The sequence below is a fragment of the Grampus griseus genome (assembly GCF_964374135.1).
Source record: "Grampus griseus genome assembly, chromosome: 6".
Classification (NCBI taxonomy): Eukaryota; Metazoa; Chordata; class Mammalia; order Artiodactyla; family Delphinidae; genus Grampus; species Grampus griseus.
The window spans coordinates 106,994,711-107,017,235 of record NC_139000.1 but is presented as its reverse complement, the minus strand read 5'-3'; the positions used below and the strand labels follow the sequence as shown (position 1 = coordinate 107,017,235).

At 45.9% G+C, this 22,525-nt stretch overlaps 1 protein-coding gene across 3 annotated transcripts; it reads right to left on the bottom strand.

The window, feature by feature from the left end:
- Window positions 1–1,458: 1,458 nt before the first annotated feature.
- Window positions 1,459–19,918, bottom strand: LOC309823797 (L-threonine 3-dehydrogenase, mitochondrial). 3 transcript variants are annotated; one of them, XM_082656373.1, is made up of 9 exons: window positions 19,839–19,918; window positions 10,886–11,083; window positions 9,278–9,320; window positions 8,555–8,625; window positions 6,851–7,000; window positions 6,583–6,755; window positions 5,516–5,606; window positions 2,833–3,102; window positions 1,459–2,262 (listed from the first exon to the last, which is right to left on the bottom strand). In XM_082656373.1, the coding sequence occupies exons 2-9, from the start codon at window positions 11,067–11,069 to the stop codon at window positions 2,123–2,125; spliced, it is 1,122 nt and encodes a 373-aa protein (XP_082512499.1). In that variant the 5' UTR covers window positions 11,070–11,083; window positions 19,839–19,918; the 3' UTR covers window positions 1,459–2,122. The 3 variants fall into 3 exon arrangements, with proteins under 3 accessions (XP_082512499.1, XP_082512501.1, XP_082512500.1); XM_082656375.1 differs by lacking the exon at window positions 19,839–19,918 and adding an exon at window positions 11,843–11,883; XM_082656374.1 differs by lacking the exon at window positions 19,839–19,918 and adding an exon at window positions 11,824–11,873.
- Between the last annotated feature and the right edge of the window lie 2,607 nt (window positions 19,919–22,525).

Below are 22,525 nucleotides of genomic sequence, written 5' to 3'. Positions count from 1 at the left end.
GTTTAGCCATGAAATAAAGCATTGACACATGCTACAACATGGACGAACCTTGAAAACATTATGCTAAATTAAAGAAGCCATTCACAAAAGACCACATATTGTATGATTCCACTTATGTGACATATCCAGAAGGACAAATCCATAGACACAGAAAGTAAATTAGTAGTGGTGTAGGCTGGGGAAGGATTTTTTGTGAGATGCTGAAATGGCCTAAGATTAGATTATAGTGACGGTTGCACGATTCTGAATATACTGCAAAATCACCAAACTGCAATCTTTAAATGAGTGAATTTTATGGTATGGGAAACATATCTCAATAAAGTTGTAAAAAGAAAAAAAAAGACCGTAACACTAGCTGTTTGGTTTTAGCAAATCAAACATACAAATGTAAGCTTAATTATACTAAGTAGGGAAGGAAACTGTATCAACATAACTATTAAATAATTATCTAGAAGTTCAAATCCAATTACGCCTCAAAAGAAAACAATTCACGCTTCTACCGAGCAGTTACAAGTTCCAAATACATAACACTGTCATTAAGCAGATAGTAGAAATGCCTTTTAATCCTTGACAGCTGTGTCCATGAGATCCGTGATCGACTGACTGGAGTTTCACTTTCCAGTGATTTCAGGGGCAGCACATCCTGAGGTAGCTGGAGAAAGTAAGTCTATATATTTAGACAGTAACTGCTTCAGAGGGTTAGCGTAGCTTTTCTGAAGGCTCACCTAAGAGTGTATAGAAAGGCTGTAGTAAGGAAGCTGTCTTCAGAAAATCGTGTTTGGGATTGGTCTAAATTAGGGGGCCGAAGCTGGAAGAGAATAACCAGTGGTCCTTCGAGAGTCCCATCTCTATCAATTGAATCCACCTGAAGGGGTACAGCCCAGAAACCTGTATATTTAGACAAGCTCCTCCGGAGGCTGACATGGCAGGTAAGGGATCACAGTCCCGGTCAGCACCCCTCAGCTCACCAACAGGAAGGCAATTAAAGTAAGAGGTGCTCCCCTTTACTAGTTAGATCATCTCTTTTCTTTCTTTTCTTTTTTAAAAATTTTATTTATTTATTTTTGGCCACGCTGTGTGGCATATGGGATCTTAGTTTCCTGACCAGGGATTGAACCTGCGCCCCCTGCATTGGGAGCGTGGAGTCCTAACCACTGGACCGCCAGGGAAGTCCCCTAGATCATCTCTTGATATTCTTAGTTTCCTACCAGTATATCTTCTTACAGACAAATAAATTAGAAGTGATCATTTTTGACACATTAAAAATCTCTTGAACAGGGACTTCCCTGGTGGTGCAGTAGTTAAGAATCTGCCTGCCAGTGCAGGGGACACGGGTTTGAGCCCTGGTCCGGAAGATCCCACACGCCGCGGAGCAACTAAGCCCGTGTGCCACAACTACTGAGCCTGCGCTCTAGAGCCCGCGAGCCACAACTACTGAGCCCGTGCACCTAGAGCCTGTGCTGTGCAACAAGAGAAGCCACCGCAAGGAGAAGGCTGTGCACCGCAACGAAGAGTAGCCCCCGCTTACCGCAACTGGAGAAAGCCTGCACGCGGCGGCGAAGACCCAACACAGCCAAAAATCAATCAATCAATCAATCAATCAATCTCTTGAACGTTGTGAACATGGGATTAATACATCAGGCATTTTTTATGTTCTGATGGGATAGCAAAGAATTCTTTTAAAATGGGAGATTATCTTTGATAGTCTTTAAAATGTAATCTTCGGTCTTAGTCAAGAGAATAATGGAGTCTTAGGAGCGATATTTAAGTTTAATTTAATACAAACATCACATACTTGAACCTTCTCGGAAATGGTTCCTTCATCTTAACTAAGGAAATGGAAAACTATTATGACTTAAGTGTTCATTCTGTGATTTGTGTGTTTGGACAAGCTTAGGCAGACAGCAAAGGCTCCAGAGGTCCTGCCACCAATCCTACAGCATTGGGAAAACGCTAAAGCCAAGTCAATTCTCCATCTGGCAGTTCCATATGAGCTGCGAAAATAGTCCAGTTAGTCCTTCAACTCCACATCATCTAGATTCCTCGGGGTCTGGAATCTCGGGGTTATTTTGACTTTCCCTGGACAGCCTCCCAGGACTCACGAGCTCTTCCTCTGGCCCCTTCAGTTAGCCTGGGCAACTCTGCTCTCGGAACCGTGGAAGTTCAACATCGTCGTCACCAGCTCCGGGAGGTCAAAATCGTGCTTCCACCCCCAGTCCTTCCGGGCGTTGCTATCATCAAAGTTCATTGGCCAACTATCGGCTAGGACAAGATATGGAAGAGGAGCTTAAGTTATTCAGGCTCTAGATTTGCAAAAAGGTCTAGAACATTTTAAATAAAGGATTATCATCCACGAAAGAAACGTCCTATTTGAAATCCCCCCTTGAGCAGAGCAGAGCAGCTATTATGGGCACACACACAGTCACCTTCTTAGATTAGAAGTCTGTCACCTCGGAGGAAAGTCTCATGCAGACCTGTAAGGTGGGGCTGCTGTGCTCAGATGGCACTCACACAGGGGCACAGTCACAGCCTTTGAGAACCCAGGGCTGCTCTCCTACTGCACCTGCTGGTTTTACGTTTAAACTGGCAAATGGTGAAGTGAGAACAAGCTGTTTATTTGGACGGTTCTAGTTCACCCCCTTTAGACATCATTTCCCAAAACCGCAGCATCTGCTGGCTCTGGTGCCACAGCAGCTCCTTCTCCAGTAGGTGTCGGGCCCCTTGGGAAGGTGCTGAGCTCTCCTTATCTTCCTCCGTTTATGTTCTCAAGGATTCGTGGGGCGGCCTGAAGCTTAATTTTGGCTTTGAGGGGTTCTGCAATGGTGTACCAACCTATGGCCTGTCGGACGGGATCCACGTTGTAGGTGATCTGGAATTCTGGAACGTGCTTGAGAATCTCCTGGGCCAGCTCCGCGGGGGTGAAGCTCATGGCATTGACATTGTAAGTCCTCATGGAGAGGGACTCTGCTGGGGCCTCCATGACCTCCAGGGTGGCCCGGAGGCAGTCATCAATATACATCATCGGGAGTCTCGTGCTGGGTTTCAGGTTGCACTCAAATCTGCCATTCTTGACGGCGTCATGGAAAATCTGGACGGCGTAGTCTGAAAGAGAATCTGGTCTGTGGGTCTTCTCATAACAAAATGGTGAGTGAACCTCTTGCATTAAGGCAGTGGTTCTCAGACGTCTTAGTCTCAGGACCCCTTTATGTGCTTAAAAATCACTGAGGATCCCCAAAGAGGTTTCATGAAGGTGAGCTGTAGCAACAGCTACTATATCACAAATCAACTGAGAATTAAAAAAAAATTTCTGCATTTTAAAATGACAATAATAAACCCACACATTCACATGTATAATATTTTATGTGAAAAAGAACGCATTTTCCAAACAAGAGAAAATTTAGTGAGAAGAACAGCGTGTTTTACATTTTGAAAACCTCTCTACTGTCTTAATGGGCGACAGCGGGAATCTCTGCTTCTGTGTTCAGTCCACTGCGCTACACACAACATGTAGCCTCTGAAAAACTCCACGGTGTCCTTGTAAAGGAGAGTGAAAAGGGCAAATAACATCTTAGTACTGATAGGAAAATTGTTTTGACCTCCTGGACCCCTTGAAAGGGTCTCAAGGATTCCTAGGGGTTCCTAGTGCATACTTGGAGATGCATCACATTAAGGCAAAATTTTTTAAAGTAACCAAAACCTATTTTAAAATCTCTCAAATTTTCATTGAAGATATTCAAAGAAATGGGAAGATATCCCATGCTCTTGGACTGGAAGAATTAGTATTGTTAAAATGGACATACACCCAAAGCTCTCTACAGACTTACTGCAATTCCTATCAAATTACCCATGACACTTTTCACAGAACTAGAAGAAATAACCCTAAAAGTTATATGGAGCCACGAGAGACTCAGAATTGCCAAAGCGACCCCGAGGAAAAAGAACGAAGCTGGAGGCACGACCCTCTCGGACTTCAGACAATACTACAAATCTACAGTAAAAAACCCCTTGGATTTTGTCAAGTATCTTTTACACTGTATCTCAGAAGCCCTCATATGGGAGGGATCTCTAATGTGGGAGTTACTGAATATAACACATGCTCAAGTCCAAAATGATAACAACAACAGTGTGGAAACGGTAGGGAGGGTCCTCAAAAAAACTAAAAATAGAACCACCATATGACCTGGGTACATATTCGAAGAAAATGAAAACACCAATTCGAAAAGATACACGCAGCCCAATGTCCCTTGCGGCACTATTTACAATAGCCAAGACATGGAAGCAACCTAAGTGTCCATCGACAGATGAATGGATAAAGAAGATGTGACACAACGTGTATATATATATATATATATATATATATACACACACACACACACACACACACACACACAATGAAATACTACTCACTCATAAAAAAGAATGAAAATTTGCCATATGCAACAACATGGATGAACTTGGAAGGTATTTTGCTTAGTGAAATAAGTCAGAGAAAAACAAATAAATGATATCACTTATATGTGGGATCTAAAAAATAAACAGACTAGTGAATACAACAGAAAAGAAACAGACTCCCAGACATAGAGAACAGACTAGTGGTTACCAGTAGGGAGAGGGAAGTGGGGAAGGGCAAGATAGGGGTAGCGGATTAAGAGGTACAAACTACTATGCAGAAAACAAATAAGCTACAAGGATACATTGTACAGACAAGGGAATCTAGCCAATATTTTATAACTATAAATGGAATACAACCTTTAAAAACCGTGAATCACTATGTTGTACACCTGAAACGTATACAATATCGTAAATTCACTATTCCTCGGTAAAAGAAAAAAGAAAAAAATGAAGTTAAGCAGGCCTGGTGCTCCAGTCACCAATGAATAATACAGGCTCCTAAACAGACAAGTAACCGACGGCACTAGAGATGAGCAGTGACCCACTCTCATTTGGGGGCAAGCTTTTCTGAAATAAACGCTAAGACAATTCGGATAAACAGCAATAGGCACAATGACAAGAGCGGCGGGAGCAACGCTTATGTTCTTTCTGAAGATGCAGAGTCCATTTTAATAGAACTCTCTGTACGAAGAAACAAAGGTAGATTCAAAGAAAGAGGCTTTTCTTTTCTGGCCGCACCACGCGGCTTGTGGGATCTTAGTTCCCCGACCAGGGATTGAACCCAGGCCCACAGCAGCGAAAGCGCCGAGCCCTAACCACTGGACCGCTGGGGAATTCCCAAGAGGTGATTTCTCATTTGGTGTCTTCCTACATTGTGGGTAACAAACTCGAATGTCAGTTTGACTCCGGCACTGTGGGTGGCCAATCCCACTGGACTTACAGCATCGGCATGAGTTTAAGTTTAAGTCAGTAGGGTTCAATGAGCTTCTCAGATGCACTTCCCAGAAAGGATGCAAAAACTCCGGTCAGCATACGACTAAAAAGACAACAGATCCATCTCCACTCTGCCCGGCCATTAGAAAGCTTATCTTATGTGAAAAAAGAAACCGAAAATAACACTTACCAGTCGTTCCTCCTCCAGGCTGGGAGTCAGCAGAAATGATTCCAGGATATCTCAGGCATCGGAAATCTAACCCATACCGGTAATAATAATACTACAAAAAAGAGAAAACTTACTTTAAAAAGGATCTTTTAAATCAGGTAGAGCAATGCAAAGAAATAACAGCCTTCTCCTGAAACTTCATCCCATACAGTCATATTAAAATCCTCATAGAACTTCCCTGGGGGTCCAGTGGTCAAGACTCTGTGCTCCCAATGCAGGGGGCACAGGTTCAATCCCTGGTCAGGGAACTAGATCCCACATGCTGCAACCAAAAAAAAAAAAAAAAAAAGATGTTGCAACGAAGATCCCGCGCAGCCAAATAAATATTTTTTAAGTGAAAAAAATAAATAAAAATAAATCCTCCTCAAGGAAATGAAGGCTCTAGAATTGCTAACAGTCACTCATTTTTCTTTAACAAATAACCCTGAAGTTTTTATCTTCAAAGAATCGTCATTCTGCTGATAACATCACTAGGCGACACTGTAAATAACAGATCAGCCGAGAGTAAGGATTTCCAGCCTTTCTTTGGAAGGGAGACCCTGCACACAGTCCTGAACAAATCTCCACAAGCCTGTCCTGCGGTGCAGTGAGGGGAGGAGTATAGGGAAAGATGGTGACTGTGATATATTAGACGAAGGATCAGAAACCGGCTAAAATGTGCTATAGAGTTATAAAGACAAAGCGTATTAAAAAATAAAACCAAAAAGATGTCTGGGTTATTTTAAAATTACCTCTGATAACTACCAATATTGGGAACCTGAAAGAACAGTGCAGTACAAATAAGATGGGCAGCAAACCAAAGACGGGGTGCCGTTCGAGGGGCGTGTACGAAGTGTTGTGTTAGCACAGGACTGAGGATTCCTCTGGAGCTGTCGGTACTGACCACTTGGCAAACACACTCAGTCCCCGAGCATTTCTGGGGGCAGAGATTAAGGGAAGGAGAGAGTCCCCTCCAAGGATGAACCAGCAGGTGTTTGAGGCAGAAACAGAAAAGGAAACACTGCGTCATCTTGCCAAGTGATGCTTACCTCGCCCATGAGCTCCGCGTGGACCTTGGACACCCCGTAGATAGTCCTGGGTCTCTGGATACAGAGATCGGGGGTTGGGTTCCGCGGAGAAGTAGGTCCAAACGCCCCGATGGTGCTTGGCACAAACAATCGCAGACCGTGCTCCTCGGCAACGTCCAGGACATTGTGCAGTCCTGAAACAAGCAGATGTCGTAAACTGGGAAACCTCTTCCCAAAGAACTGGGAAATCTGGCAGACGGGTCATCTGGGGCAAGATCCAGAGACTCACCAGTGATGTTCACAGCTCTGGCCAGGGACACGTTTGCTTCTCCCACTGCACTGAGCAGAGCGCTGTAATGAAACAGCCAGGTGACACGGTTGTTCACCACGATCTCCCGCAGATTCTTGTAATCCAGGATGTCGGAATAAATAAACGGGCCTGCAAGGAGCAGTGAAACCAGGAAGTAAAAGAGTTCCGAGCTTGAAAAGCTCAACAGATCTTTTCCCCTCCCCCGCTGACTTTGAATTCCACTGGTACCGACTTGATAACAACAACTTGGACACTCCCCAGCACTTTCCTTACGGAGAATAACAAATCCCAGCCACCCCACGGCTAACCGCAGCTAATGCTTATACAGGGCACACACCTGCTGGGTGCTGTTCTAAGGGCTTTCTGTATGTTTAACTCTCACAGCCTTCGAGGCGGATATTTTGTTGATGAGGAAACTGAGGCATAGAGAGGTTAAGTAGCTTGCCAGTATCAAACAGAATAAAATTAAGAACTGGAGTAATGACCAGGCAACTGGCTTGAGTTGCCAAACCTATAGGCACACAGAGATTTCACCCTGCTTAAAAGTTGCATAGGGCTTCCCTGGTGGCGCAGTGGTTGAGAATCTGCCTGCCAATGCAGGGGACACAGGTTCGAGCCCTGGTCTGGGAAGCTCCCACATGCCGCGGAGCAACTAGGCCCGTGAGCCACAACTACTGAGCCTGTGCGTCTGGAGCCTGTGCTCCCCAACGAGAGGCCGCGACAGTGAGAGGCCTGTGCACCGCAATGAAGAGTGGCCCCCGCTCGCCACAACTAGAGAAAGCCCTCGCACAGAAACGAAGACCCAACACAGCAAAAATAAATAAATAAATAGTGTTCCCTTTTTTAAAAAAAAAAAAGTTGCATAGTTTAGGACTTCCCTGGTGGTCCAGTGGTTAAGACTCTGTGCTTCCAGTGCAGGGGGCACAGGTTCAATCCCTGGTTGGGGAGGATCCGCATGCCGCGTGGTGCAGCAAAAAAAAAAAAAAAAGTTGCATATTTTAAAGGAATAGAGAAATGGGTTTACAAAAACAAAAAACCCACCATGGTATAAAAGAACTATAAATTAAGAGTTCACCACACCTGGTTAGGCTAGAGGCAGAGCCGATGTTTTGTGCCAATTTCCCCCACTTTCAGCAAATTACCGCTCTTCCCCATGGTAAACAGCAAAAGGCTGACACAGAACCAGGAAGGACTGGAATTATAAAAACATCTTTGAGGTGTAGACAACCTGACTAGAGGAGTCTGGGGTCTGTGTGTGTGCACAGTAGTTTAAGAACAAGTTCACGTTGAAATATGTGGATTAATTTCTCCAAAATTTAAAGTTCCTTTCCCTCATTTCAGAACTTGATTTTTGTTTGCTTTCTCTCTGAGCTAAGTTCACTAAAACTCTGAAAGACAGGAATCAGTTTTATCCCACAGATACTGCTCCAAATAATATCCAAAGATACTATTCCCACAACTTCATGTCAAGGTCTGAAGAACTCTCCTGTCCTTGGATCCCTTGAACAAGCAGTAGCTGTACCGTAGGCTTTTTACAGAACTAATGAGGACAAAACCATGAAACATTTTTAAGTGGCACAGGTGTGCCTCAAATACTCCTCTTTCTTTAATTCACAAGCCTGGTTATGAGCGGTGACATCGATTCTGGGAGCTGCCTCTCTACCTGCTCTGTGAGCCTCTTACCACTAAGGAAGACGTGCTCAGGGGGCTTCCGAATGTCAGACAGAATCACGTTGTCCTTCCCAAATCGTTTCCTAAAGGGAAAATCAAACACACGAGTTGGTACACGGAGGACATAACAGGTCCTATGAAAACAGTCTTTCCAACAGGAACTGTCATGTCCCGTCAGCCTCCAAATCCCTCCTCTTCACACCTTTCTTCCCTCTTGTCCTCAACTCACAGCCCTGCAGTTGCAGACACACTCAGGGCTGCACCTCCTGCTTCTACCTCAGCCCATTATCATCCCGGTATCTGTCACCAATTTCTTCCCAGTGCCCCTGAGTTTTTCCCTTTGCCTCCCCGTTCTTCTCTCCTCTTATCCTTTTATCCCACTCTCCAAATCCCACACTGTTCCTTTTAGTTTCTACACATACAATACTTCCCTCTGCCCCCAAACATCTGAAAACCAAGTGATTTACTGAGAGGCAGGTCTTACTTTGCCTAACCTAGGAAAGGCAGAGGGCGAAGGACCAGCTTGGGGGCTGCTGAGTCGAGGACCTGAAACATTGTCTGTGATATGAAGAGGCACAATGAAATGCATTCCAAACGGTCATTTACATACGATATCTTAACGTACGCAAGAGGGGAGAGAAGCAAGAGGGGAGAGAAAAGATTCAATGGTTACATGGGGCCAAAGACAAGCCCTGAAAAGCTCAGAATTTAAATGGAAACTTTGCGAGCTCTTACCTCAAAAAGCTAGCAAGCCCCACTCCAAGCTGGCCAAGACCCCCTGGATAAAGAAGAAAAAAGTGAATCTTTAATCTAAATCTAACCAATTCAATTATTCCCAGTATGTAATAATAGAAGAAAACTCCACTGGCACTCTTAGCTAACTAGATAAAGCCCCAGGTTGGTCTGATAGAACGGAATTACCTCCTCGGAGCTATGACAGAGATCGGGTACAGGTAAGATTAATTCCAGAGACAAAAGTGCTCTCCAGCACAGAGGGGCTGAGGGGAAGCCAGGGTACAGGTAAGAAGAGCAGGGCCTTCCTGACCTCCTGGTCAGGAAATCACTACGAGCTTCGCCTTTGTTATTTGATGGGCTGTGAAAATTATCTGCTACGGGTACCAGAACACTCAAAGCTAGATATAATAGTTTGATATCAACCTCTGCTGAGATTATGCAGAGCACCCTCCTTCCATTAGACCTGGAGAGGAACAGGAAGGGAGAAAGAAAGAAGGGACAAACCAAGAAGTCACCTGAAAAACGGGGCAGATATCTGGATGGGCAAGGAGCTGCTCAGAACGTTAAAGATGAGTATTACAGCATCTTAATTTGGACGCTTACAAATGCCGTTGATGGAAATGGGAGAGCTAGGGGTCTGGGAACACATTCAGGGGAATACAACCCTAGATTCCATTTGGGAGAAAGTGAGAGGCAGGAAGATATGGACAGTGGGATTTCCTGTAAGCGTGTGTTAACATGGGACTGAAACCAGCCCACTGACAGTAACACTGGGCCCTGGAAGATGCTTTGTTGGTGCAGGGAGGAGGGAATCAAACACACAGACAAGAAGCTGGGAGAGCCGGGGGGAAGTGCAGAGGGAACTGGCCTCACTGGAAACCCAGTTACAGCAGGAGAGGAAGAGGAGGTGCCAGTGAAAGAAACACACACACACTGAGGAATGTAAGAAGGATAAGGACGTGAGGCCAAGGGATGAAACTCTGGCAAACAGAGGACAATAAAACACGTCAGTCAAATCAGAGGGGGGCTTGAGTCAGCTGCAAGGACTTACGGACAGATGGTCAAATCTGCAGCGAGCAGATACAGAACCAGGTGTTGGGTGGCTACGAGGGGAGAGGGGTCAGCGGGCCAGTCCGTGGACAGTAAGCCGCAAGTGTCACGAGGTGACGGTGAGGCGTTCCTCGGGCCCTGGGCAGGCCCTGGCTATCTCTTCCATACACATGTGCAGGAACTGCCTGGCCTGAGAAGGCTGGCCAAGGAAAGACGCGCCTGATTCCAGAGGCCACGTTCTACCCACACACCTTGGCTCCCAGGCCCTTCCTCGCAGGAAAGGGGAACTGAGTCGCACAGCAGCTTTTTGGGCCTCTTCAGGTTCCCAGATCCTCCCTTCAGACAATAAAAGATTTGGGCAGGGAAACCAAGCCCTGGCAACAGCGGCAAAATAAGGACAGGGGACTTGTGCTATTTCGGAGGGAGCCAGGAGTGGAAAAGGGAGTTTCTGATTAATAAGTGTTACCTGGCGGCATGTTAGACATTCCAATAATAAATACACCGGCACACAAAGAAAATAACAAAGCCACAAATGTGGAAAAAAGAAAAAAACCCAACCTGTAATTAAGACGCGCGGTTGGTCTGCTTCAGAGAACGAGGTAGAGTGGTAGTTGGCATCCGCTGGAATCTGCTGAGGGGAGGTGCCCAGAAACCGGCTGGGCAGGACAGGAGCCTGGCAGCCACAGACCGGTCTCTGTAGCATCCGGCTGGCAACCCGCCACAGCATCCAAACGACCGGCATGATCTCTGCAGACACTGCAACACGAAAGGAGCAGAGTTGAGAAAAGATACATGCACCCCCCCCAATGTTCACTGCAGCGCTATTTATACTAGGCAAGACATGGAACCTAAGAGTCCACCAACAGATGAATATGGATAAAGAAGGTGTGTGTGTGTACATACATACACACACACACACACACACACACACACACACACACACTGGAATATTACTCAACCATCAAAAAGAATGAAATAATGCCATTTGCAGCAACATGGATGGACCTAGAGATTATCATACTAAGTGAAGTAAGCTAGACAAAGACAAATACCACATATCATTTATAGGTGGAATCTAAAATACGATACTAATCAACATATCTACGAAACAAAACAGACTCACAGATATAGAGAACAGACTTGTATCGATAGTTGCCAAGGCGGGAGGCTGGGTGGGGGAGGGAAGGAATGGGAGTTTGGGATTAGCAGAGGCCAACTATTATATATAGAATGGATAAACAACAAGGTCCTACCGTATAGCACGGGGAACTATATTCACTATCCTGTGACCAATCATAATGGAAAAGAATATGAAAAAGAATATATACATATCTGTATAACTGAGTCACTTTGCTGTATAGCAGAAATTGACACAACACTGTAAATCAACTATATGTCAATAAAATTTAAAAAAACAAACAAAAGAAGCAGAGTTCAGTATGTCACTGCTTACCCTCCCGACCCCTCAAAACACAAACCCTTTAACCACAACTAACACTAAGATCGCCGACTCACGAGCAAAGCCACGTTCTGGATTCGTGAATCGAACTAGAGAGACTACTGACTGCGCAGACAGGGAGCCAGTCAAGAGCCCGCCCCGTGAGCCCAGCCCTGTGAAAAGGGGATAAACGTCACTGGTGCAAAGTGCAGGCAAACAAAGACTGGCCGAGATTTAGAACTGGAGCCGCACAGGGCTGACACCAACTGGGATCTAAAGTCACGGCGGAAGTTACTGCGTACAGAGCCGTCCACGACAGGAACATCATGGATCCCGCAAAGGCCTCAGATCTTCACAGCTGTAATCGTCTGTCCACGTACCATCGAGGAGCGAACAGGTCCCCGATTAAATAACACAGAGCCCTGTGACTCTCGTGCTAACTCAGATGTTATCGTTAGGATGAACCAGACTAGAAAAGCAGACAGTTAAGGTGAAAAGGCCCCCGGCAATACTGAGTAAGCTGTGACTAATTTCTGTTTCACTGCCAACTCTTTAGGAAGGATCATTTAGAAAAGCCATTTTCTCCTCTGTTCCCAGATCATGTATATTTCATTGCAGTCCAGCTCCCCTTCCTAGTCAGCTTTACCCAGGCAAGCATGTCACAAGAGCAGATCAGAGCTACTCAGTTCTAACAGCGACCTTCCTGCCCCCAGGGCTCAGGCCTTTGCACTCTGCACACTGCCCGTGGCCTCCACGTCTGTCAGCCATCAGATTTCCAACAGCACTGGTGGATGAGCCTTCAGAGCGGCCCCAGTGCCCAACCCCCTCACAAAGAAGTGGCCAGATCTCAACCATCTTCTATTTTGCATCATAAAACAAGAAAAAGTAAACCACACTTGGAGACATTTCCCATTTAGGGTCTGAACTTAGCCCCTCAACCCAGTGCCTTGAATAGGTAACAGTAATTCTAAGTTAAAACCGCCAGAGGTATCAGAAGCTTTCCTGCAATCCCTAAAATCCAGGTTATACAAACAAAAGGGCAATACAATCTGCTGAAACCCTATGCTTGAACACCCTTTTGTGAGCCACAGAGGTCTTGTTCTTTAGGACACCGAAATAAGGCGGGGCAGAGCCCCGATGGCTTCTGTCGGGTCAGGGGCTTGGCCCACCAGATCCGCAGCCTGAGACGCAGCCCCGCCAAGGTCCTGAGGCCCTGCATCCCAGCTAACTTTCCAAACAAGCAGAAGACAACCTTCTGATGGTACATCTCCGGATTGGAAGGGAGGTCGCCATAGGAGAGACCCCAGCTTTTCTTCCATCATCCCTTCAAACCATCTTTGCAGCCACTGCTGACACCCGAGACCAGGTAAGAACTTTGATTCTTAAAGTCACTTATTTCAGCAAGTTCAAGAGGATGGCGAGGAAGCCAAGAAGCAGCCAGATTTACCAGAACATCTGAAACTCAAAGACAATTCTCAGTTCCCAGAAGCAAAGTAGTGATGGCCACAGGTGAAGAAGTTCGGTTTTTTTTTTCTTTTTTTTTCTTTTAAAGGTTGAAGACACTGGAGTCTGGGAAAAGGTAAACCCTGAAGACATGAAACAGGGATGTGAAATACGTACGACTCAGTTCATCTTCTCTTTCCCCAGAAGGGGAAAGCATGAAGGAGGCACAAATTCTTAATTGAATATAAAGTATTTTAGTTTAACAATGTGGACAATTCATGCTTGAGTTGGTTCTCATTCCACTACTATTACTAGCTAACATCTGATGTTCACGACAGGCCAGAGGCCTGTGAATGTCTTTCTGAATTACAGCATTTAACCATGGCAAGCACCACCCCTCTCAGGGAACCCAGTTCTTAACCGTCAAGCAGCTCTACTGTCCCTATAATGGGATTGCTTTGATTAACAATGCATGTACATTAAAAACAAACCCAAAAAACCCTCCAACCATCTACCGCATGTAGCTTTTTCAAGTCAAGATTATTATCTTGCCACTGCCAAACTCAATTTGATACTTTTAAGGCAGCAGCTCTCAAATTTTCTGGTCTCTGGACTCTTTTACACTCTTAAAAATTGGGGACTACAGAGAGCTTTTGTTTAAGTGGGGTCTATCTAACAATGTTTGCTGTAGTAGACAACAAAACTGAGAAACATTTAACCTATGAATGAGTTCATTTAAAACCAATAAACATGTTAAAATAAACATATTTTATGAAAATAACTGTATTTTCCGAAACAAAAAATTTACTGAGTGGCACTGTTTTACATTTACTTGTCTCTTTGATGTTTTCCTTCATAGAAAACAGCTGGATTCTCACATCTGCTTCTAACTCAATCTGTCTGCTGCTTTGATTGAAGTAAATGAAGAAAATCAAGACTCAAAGCAAAGCAGTGGGGAAAGGAAGCCGTATTTTGAAAGCCTTTTCAGATAATTCTGGATACTCATCTTGGATATCCAAAACTCAACACATGCTAGTTTCTTCAAGGTTAGTTGCAACGTAGAATCTGCAGCCATTATCAGTAAACTTTTGTACCTGCTACATTAAAACCCACTGGCATATCTAATGCTTTGAACACATCTTTTTTTTTAAAGATTTTTTTGATGTGGACCATTTTTAAAGTCTTTATTGAATTTGTTACAATATTGCTTCTGTTTTATGTTTTGGTTTTTTGGCTGCAAGACATGCAGGAATCTTAGCTCCCGGACCAGGGATTGAACCTGCACCCCCTTCACTGGAAGGCAAAGTCATAGCCACTGGTCCGCCAGGGAAATCCCTTGAACACATCTTTTACTCCTGCATGGTTTTGTAATTTCATACATTGTTTTTTGGAAAATATTGGTTCAGTAAGTTATGCAGAGCTTCCAACTGTTAACACACTTCACTGTACAATACCCAAAAGTCATACTGGTTGCTATCACTGATCTCATCAGAAAATTCCTAAGTATTGGGAAGCTGTCAAATTCACGGTAGTGGATACAACTTAACTTGCAACAAATACCTTGGCAGCATTGCTTGGTTCATTCTTTTAAGAAAATGTGTGCCGATTATCCAGGTATGAATAACCATCGTTTGTCAGTCATTCTTTCAAGCAAAAATGGTTCTCTATGAAAAACAGGGACCAGTTCAGCTCACAATTCAATCACACAAAACGCTTTCTCTCAAGACAACCATCATATTTCAATATGGAACAAGTACATCCACTTAACCACATGACACGTTAAAAAGATGTCTCTAGGGTCAAGATTTAATAAAATCAGTCATTTCTACTGCTTCATAAAGGGCATTCTTAAGTAAAGCTTTCCATTTTTTAACTTTATTTTTCACTGGAAGTACATGGCAGTGAAGAATACCATGACTTCTAGTACCACTTAGTGCCACTGCCTTGATTCCTGCAAAGACACCAGTACTTTTAGCAGGTGTGACTTGTGCACCGTCAGTGCAAATTCAACACAGTTGTTCCGGAATAAACCATGAAATTCAAAAAAGTTATTCCACACTGAATACTTTGGCACTATTTGTGTTTTCTGTCAAACGTTCACCGAAAAGATATTCTTTGATAATTGCTTTGGCGCTGATACCAGATAAATACAAACAAAATGGTAAGTGCAGCCATGACTACAAATTCTTCCATTTGTAAGGAAAAAATACCCTTCTCTGTCAAGATACCAAACTAGTCTTCATGTTTGCAGCTAAATCTTTAATTTGACAAGTTACTGTATTATTAGAAAGTGGCAGTGCTATTATTTCTTTCAATGCTTTTTCATCCAAACAAGGTTTTATTGTGTGTTTCTCCAGCCACTGCAATTTGATAACCTATCTTAATAGCTTTTTCTTTTCTAGTTTGGAAAGCTGTACCAAATAATTTTTGGTTTTTAAAGAGCTCATCATATCTACATTTAATTCATTTGTTTTATTTTTCTTCAGATGATGAATGGTTGGTCTAAGAATAATGCTATTGCGACCAAAATACTATTCAAAAAAGTTCTGTGGCATCAGACACATATGGTAAATTTCTGACATCTGTAAAACTTGACGAAAGCCTTCATATTTTTATGTATTATTTAGTTCTGCACATTTATTTGGAGTAAATTCCTCTTTTCATGAGTCAGAGAACTCCGTTATGTCGTTGTTTCATTTTTTTTTCAGCATTTATACACATGGTACAGCTATGAGTTGAAAAAAATCGAGTGTTCTAATATCCCCCTTTTTAAACCATTGATCTATCCTTAAATATAAAAAAAATATAAATTAATATCCTTTTATGTTAGAATAAAATATTAAGTTCAAAAGAATTTTTATACCATTTAAAATTTTAGAAAAGTTTAAAAATCAAGACTATAAACTTTTTGTTCTTTTTCCATATACCCACAAGACTCAATTTAGGGATTTCAAAGTAATGACTTATTAAAAGAAAACAGGCCCCAGAGATGACAGCAGCTATAACTGCAGGTAGCTAGTAAGAATGCAAAGAAGTACTAAGAACAAACAGAGTTCATCTCTGAAAATGCACATATTTATACTCTAAGCCTACTATCCTTAGAAGATTCTAGAAACACAAGACTACACAAGCACACATCTCATTAGCCATCAGAGGAAAAGCTCATCACAAGCCATTTGGCCTCTAGAAAACTCCACCATACACCTGAGAGAGAAAGAATGAAAAAGGCAGTCTCTTAGTATTTTTTTTTAAATAGCCTTGACCTCATGGACCCTACAGAGGTCTCAAGGAACCCCAGGGCTCCCCCAGATCACACTTGAGAACAGCTGTTCTAAAGTAAAACTTGCTTTGCCAAGCTAGTTATTAAACTTATACAGGGGAACCGTCCAAGATGACTGAAGATCAGATGAGAGTCCATAGACCTTCTCCCCTAAGCACCTTGCTTACTTTGACTCCAAGGGATGAAAAAGAAACTGGCCAACAGACATTCCTCCTTAAATAATGGAGCGTCTCCCCGGCCCAAGCCTCCGTTACATGACTCTTCCCATCTCCCGGCATTTACCCTTTCTGCACTTACCAGAGCAGAACTCTAAGAAAGCAGTGGTGTCAGGAAGACAGTGGGGGTGATAGAGATACAGACTCAGAGCCCAACTGGCCTTGACTGCTTGGATGTGGGGCAACTTGTGAAGGAATGGAGGAGAATAACACAGCCTTCCAAGTTGTGCTGCTGTAAGCACGGGCTTTCTGGAGGAGCAGGTCAGGTAAGAAGACAAACGAGCTTGGTTTTGGACATGTTGGTTTTAGGTGCCAGGAGCCAGTATGGCTGCCTTTCCCATGGAGCTGTGAGTCCCACTGAGCAGTTCCTAGCAGTGCCCGATGCATGTCAGAACTCAACCACCATGTCAAACAGGTAGGCAGGAAGAAGAAACCAAGAAATAACAGGGGTTTGTCTACATCACAATAAACAGAATGTCCCCTGTTGTCAGAAAACATGACTTCTGTTTCCTGGGGAACAAAACCTGAATTCAATTGCGATTGCTCTGAAGACAGATACTTCTATTTCAGAAATATTCAAAGAAACTCCAATTTGAAATATTGAAAACCAACGAAATAGGCCCTTTCCCTGAGAATGCGCCATCAGTTTCCCTTAATATTCTTGCTGTCTTGTGTTTTCCCCAGATTTCTAGCTCTAATCATCCTTAGCCACGGAGACAGTAAATAAAGATGTATTAACGTCTCCAGCACATTTAGCCTGAAGCTAAAAGCATCCAGCCTCCAACAGAGGAATGGAGAAAGAAAATGTGGTATATACAGACAATGGCATATTACTCAGACTTGAAATAGGAGATCCCGTCACATGCAGCAACATGGATGAACCTGGAGGACATTATGCTGAGTGAAATGAACTGGTCACAAAAGGCCAAATGTGGGCTTCCCTGGTGGCACCGTGGTTAAGAATCCACCTGCCAGTGCGGGGGACATGCGTTCGACCCCTGGTCCGGGAAGATCCCACATGCTGCGGAGCAACTAAGCCCGTGCGCCACAACTACTGAGCCTGCGCTCTAGAGCCCGTGCTCCACAACTACTGAGCCCACGTGCCTAGAGCCCGTGCTCTGCAACAAGAGAAGCCACAGCAATGGGAAGCCCGCGCACCGCAACGGAGAGTAGCCCCCACTCGCCGAAAGCTGCACGCAGCAACAAAGACCCAATGCAGCCAAAAATAAATAAATTTATATTTAAAAAGGCCAAATACAGTATGATTCCATTCACATGAGTTATACCAGTTATCTAAAGTAATCCAAAAAATCACAGAAACAGGAAGTAGAAAGGTAGTTGCCAAGGGGTGGGAACAAGGGGGAGGGGATACGAGTATTCAATTAACAGGCATAGCTTCAGTTTTGCAGGATAAAAAAGTTCTAGAGATCCACTGTGAATATACCTGACGGTACTGAACTGTACTCTTAAAAATGGTTAAGATGGTAAATTTTGTGATGTAATTGAAGCCACAACTTAAATTTTTAAAAAAATCCAGCCCCAAGAAATGGTCAGTGCATACATATACTACTGAGGAGCTAGAAGATTCTCCCAGTGGAGATCAACGCCACCCCAGAGACCCATCAAACCCCCGTCCCGTCCAAACTCCCCAGCCCTTGTCTCACCGAACCCCCTAAATGGTTCTTTTCCCTGTGCTTATAAACCTGCTGAAACCTATTATTCTCCTCCAGCCTTTACCTTTCCTTCCCATCTCAAGGATCTCCAGAGAGTTCCCTGCCTCTCCAAGTGGGGCCTCTTACTCTGCATCCAGTGGAACTGCTTTCACCAAAGGTCAGTCACTGCCCAGTTGACAACTTCCTGGCCCCGGAGAAGTTGTTAACAACGCTTCTAAGGACTAATAACGCTTCTAAGACACATTTGCAAGGCAGTCTCCGCTTTACATCCTCCAGTTCATTAAATCATAAAAGCAAACGTGTCCTCTTCCTAGTAATGACCCAAGGAAAAATCAGGCACCTCAACTACTGAGCGCTGACGAAGCACCTGCTTTCCTGAACTCTTATTTAAGCCTCAGAGTAACTCTGAAGCTGGGATCTTTTCTCCGTTTTGCAGAAGGAATTTTGACCCGCCCAAGGTCGGGCAGATACTAATTACCAAAAGGAGGGGTTGCAAACCAGGTCCGTTGAGTCTCAAACCCTCCTTCCATCACCCCCACTCTTCTCCCTCAAGAGAAGAGATAACATCAGGTACCTAAGAGAGAGGACAGAGGAAACATCCTCGTGGTGGCGCAGGGGGCACCTTCCCCGCCGCCCCTCCTCCCCTACAGCTCGGTTACTCCTCCTCACCGCTCCCCAGGAGGACAGCACCCTCGAGCCGAGGGCGTTCAAGGCCAGACACGGCCCTCCCTCGCCCGCCGTGCGAGCCTGCGTACACTACCTCGCCAAACCTCAAGTCTCCCCATCCTTAGAAAAGGGGAAAATGATCGGACCACCACATTAGACTGCTGGGAGGATTTAATAAAAGCAATTTAGAAAAGCACTTAGCAAACTGCTCAGTCAGTGTAGAGACTCCATCAACCAGCTGGTAAAGTCTAGACTTAAGGTGGGGTTGATCCGAAAGCCAGAAAGGGTCGGAGGAATAAATCCCGGAGCTCTCAGTGTGAGCTACATAGAGGGTTTTAGAGGGAGATCTGGCTTCGCGGAGCGGGCGCCCCCATACTCCCTATTACGCGCGCCGGCCCGGGAAAGGGAACCCAAGAAGACGCGGGGACTTGGGCCGCACGCGGGTCTCCGGCTTCCGCCTCCCTGCATGGCTGGATAAACCGGTTTTATGAGAACAGCCGCTCCCGCCCCTATTCTCTGGCAGGGTGTGCCCTTCAGAAAAGTAGGAAGGGCCGGGCCGCACCTGGCGACCCCAGCAGTGCCCCGGCCCTCCCCCGGCCTCCCAGCTCCGCGGCGACTGCTGGGGACCCCCGCTCGCGCTCGGGATCGCTGGGTCTCCAGTCCCGCGCCGCGTCACACCGATCGGGCCAGCGGGGGCCATGTGGTCAAGAGGACCTGCACAGTCAGCCTCGGTTCTGAAGAGGCTCAGCCCCCGGGGTCAGCCGCCGGGGAAGCATCCGGCCGCCTCCGCACTGACCTTCCGACGCAGCCGCCCAGAGATGCCGCGCTGTTGCGGCGCCGGAGCTGGAGCTGCAGCTGCACGTGGACAGAAGTCCGGGAGCGCGGAACAGAAACTACAGCTCAGCGCGCGCGGCGCCTTTATAGTCTCTGCCCACAATCCCTCCCCCTGGCGCACCAATCCCCTTCTTCGGTCCGGGCCGCCCTGGCTTGGGCGACGGATCACCAAGTGGGAGGGCGTCGGTTGCCATGGTAACCCTCCCCGAGGGTCCCAGTAGTGTTCCTGGCGTCTCACGCCCCTCACGCGGGCTCCGCCTCCGACCCATTTCGGGAGAGCTCGCAGAAGGCTAGGGACGCGTTCGAGCCCAGCGTGCGGCGTCCCCGGCAGCGGCAGAGCCAGCCCGCAGGTCTTCGCGTGGGACTGTCCAGGTGGGGACAGCTCAGGGGCCTCCCAACACAAGGGGCCCGGAGCCCCAGAGCACCGGTCCGTGCTGGCGTTTAGCGGCTCAGCCGTGGACTTGAGGAGGAATGCGGGACGCGAAGGGAAAGCTGGAAGGATTGGCAGGGGAAATAGCTCCGGACCGGGGTCAGGAGATACGGTACAAAGAGACCTTGAGAGGGTCATTTCATCTTGGTTTCCCACATGGGAAATATCGCTGTGAAATTAGATGACCTCCAAGGCCACCGGACCAGCAGAGTCAGCATCACCTAGGAGCTTGTTGGAAATGCAGATTTGAGGCTGCACCCCAGACCTGCTGAGTCAGAATCTCTGCGTTGGGGCCCTGTGAGCTGTGCTTTAACAAGCCCTCCAGGTGATGATGATCTGTGCTAAAGTTGAGAAGCGCTGATCTAGGGGAGTGGCTTCTCAGACGTGGCTGCAGATTAGAATCACCGGGGAGTTCTGGAACCTCCCAAACAAATCAGAATCTCGTCGGCGGGGGAAGGAGGGACGGCAGGAAGCCCAGGCATAAGTTTTTTTTTTAAGCTTCTCGAGTGATCCCCATGTGCTATCAAGGTAAGAACCAAGTGATCCCCATGAGCTGTCATGGTGAGAACCACGGATATACCGTAGAGGCTTGGTCCTCCAAGTGTGGTTCCTGGAGAAAACAACCCCCTCCCAGACCTACTAAATCACCGTCTGCATTTCAAGGGGCTCTCCAAGTGGTTCGTGTGCACGTTAGGGTTTGGAAAAACAGCTCTAAGGCCTCCTTCAACATTAAGAATCCATGATTTTATGAAAGATGTCTTTCTGTTTTACAGACTTTTAGAAGGCCCCATTTCTTTTCTTTTTTTTTTTTTTTTTTTTTGCGGTACGCGGGCCTCTCACTGCCGTGGCCTCTCCCGCTGCGGAGCACAGGCTCCGGACGCGCAGGCTCAGCGCCCATGGCTCACGGGCCCAGCCGCTCCGCGGCATGTGGGATCCTCCCGGACCGGGGCACGAACCCGTGTGCCCTGCATCGGCAGGCGGACTCTCAACCACTGGGCCACCAGGGAAGCCCGAAGGCCCCATTTCTTCAACTTTTTCTCATATGACATGACCTTCATTATGGGTCTCTCTCTAGTGCACTTGAATTTTCCAATTTTAATTAGACTTTTAGCCTCTCAAGAGACCTAGGAGATTATCAAGGCCACTGTGCCCACTTGACAGAGGAAGAGGTAGAGCCCCACCTAGACAGGTGAAGAGATTTCCCCAGAGGCCAGGGGGACCAGAATGCTGCCCCAGCCACTGGGTCACTGCCCTTTCTAATACACCACATCATATCATTAGGAGTTATTTTTTGTTTTCCTCAAAGATTGTGGTGAGGTCAGAGATGACACTGAACTTGCTTTGAGTGGGTTGCAGACAGGGATGTTTCAGGGTGGAGCAACCCACTGAGGGTGCTTCTTGTTTGTGGCGGGGAAGGGGAGGAAGCGTGGCTTCAACCTTTGCTCCTGAGGACAGGGCAAGAACAAGGCGTGATTACCAAGGGACTGAAAGGTGACGTGGTTTCTGGTGTGGATGAAAAATGTCACCTGCCATATCAGTAAACAAAGGATGTTGCAGACATCAAGCCAGCAGCCATTGCTGCCGCCCCCCCCCCCCCCCCCCCGCTCCCCGCGACTGTGTACCCTGAAGGCATATGGGATGGAGAAAATCAGGATACTGGGCTTAGATAGTTAAGGTGCGTTTCAAAGGAATGATTTCAGTTAACCCAGACCCTTGCATCTTCCCATACCTAGAAAACTGCTAAATTCATTAATGTGAGATGTCTGGTTTTCTTTAACATAATCTTTTGATGTTCCCACTACCTGGTTTTTGTTGCAAAAACCCCTGTATATCCTGGTTCCTCCCTGACTTCTTTGGAGCAATCCCTCAGCGCAGTCTGAGAGGCTATCTTCTGGGTTTAAGTCCTCAGAAAATCTGCTAAATAAAACATAATTCTCAACTTTTAGGTTGTGCTTTTTTTTTTTTTTTTTCAGTTGACGGTTTTGGTGACCACGAAGGGCCCAGAGCAGACTTGTCTTCTTCACCTGAGCTCTACGAGTATCTGGAGCTTGGTACCAGCAGAGGCCTCTTTGGTCCATGCACCTCCACCTCGTCAGAGAGTCCAGACGAATTTGGGTGAGTCTTTCCTGGTTCTTGGACCTCCCATTATTGGCTGATGTCCTAGATTTTATTCAGTGGTGTTTAAACTCTCTGGAGGAGTAGGTTATCTTTGAAACTTA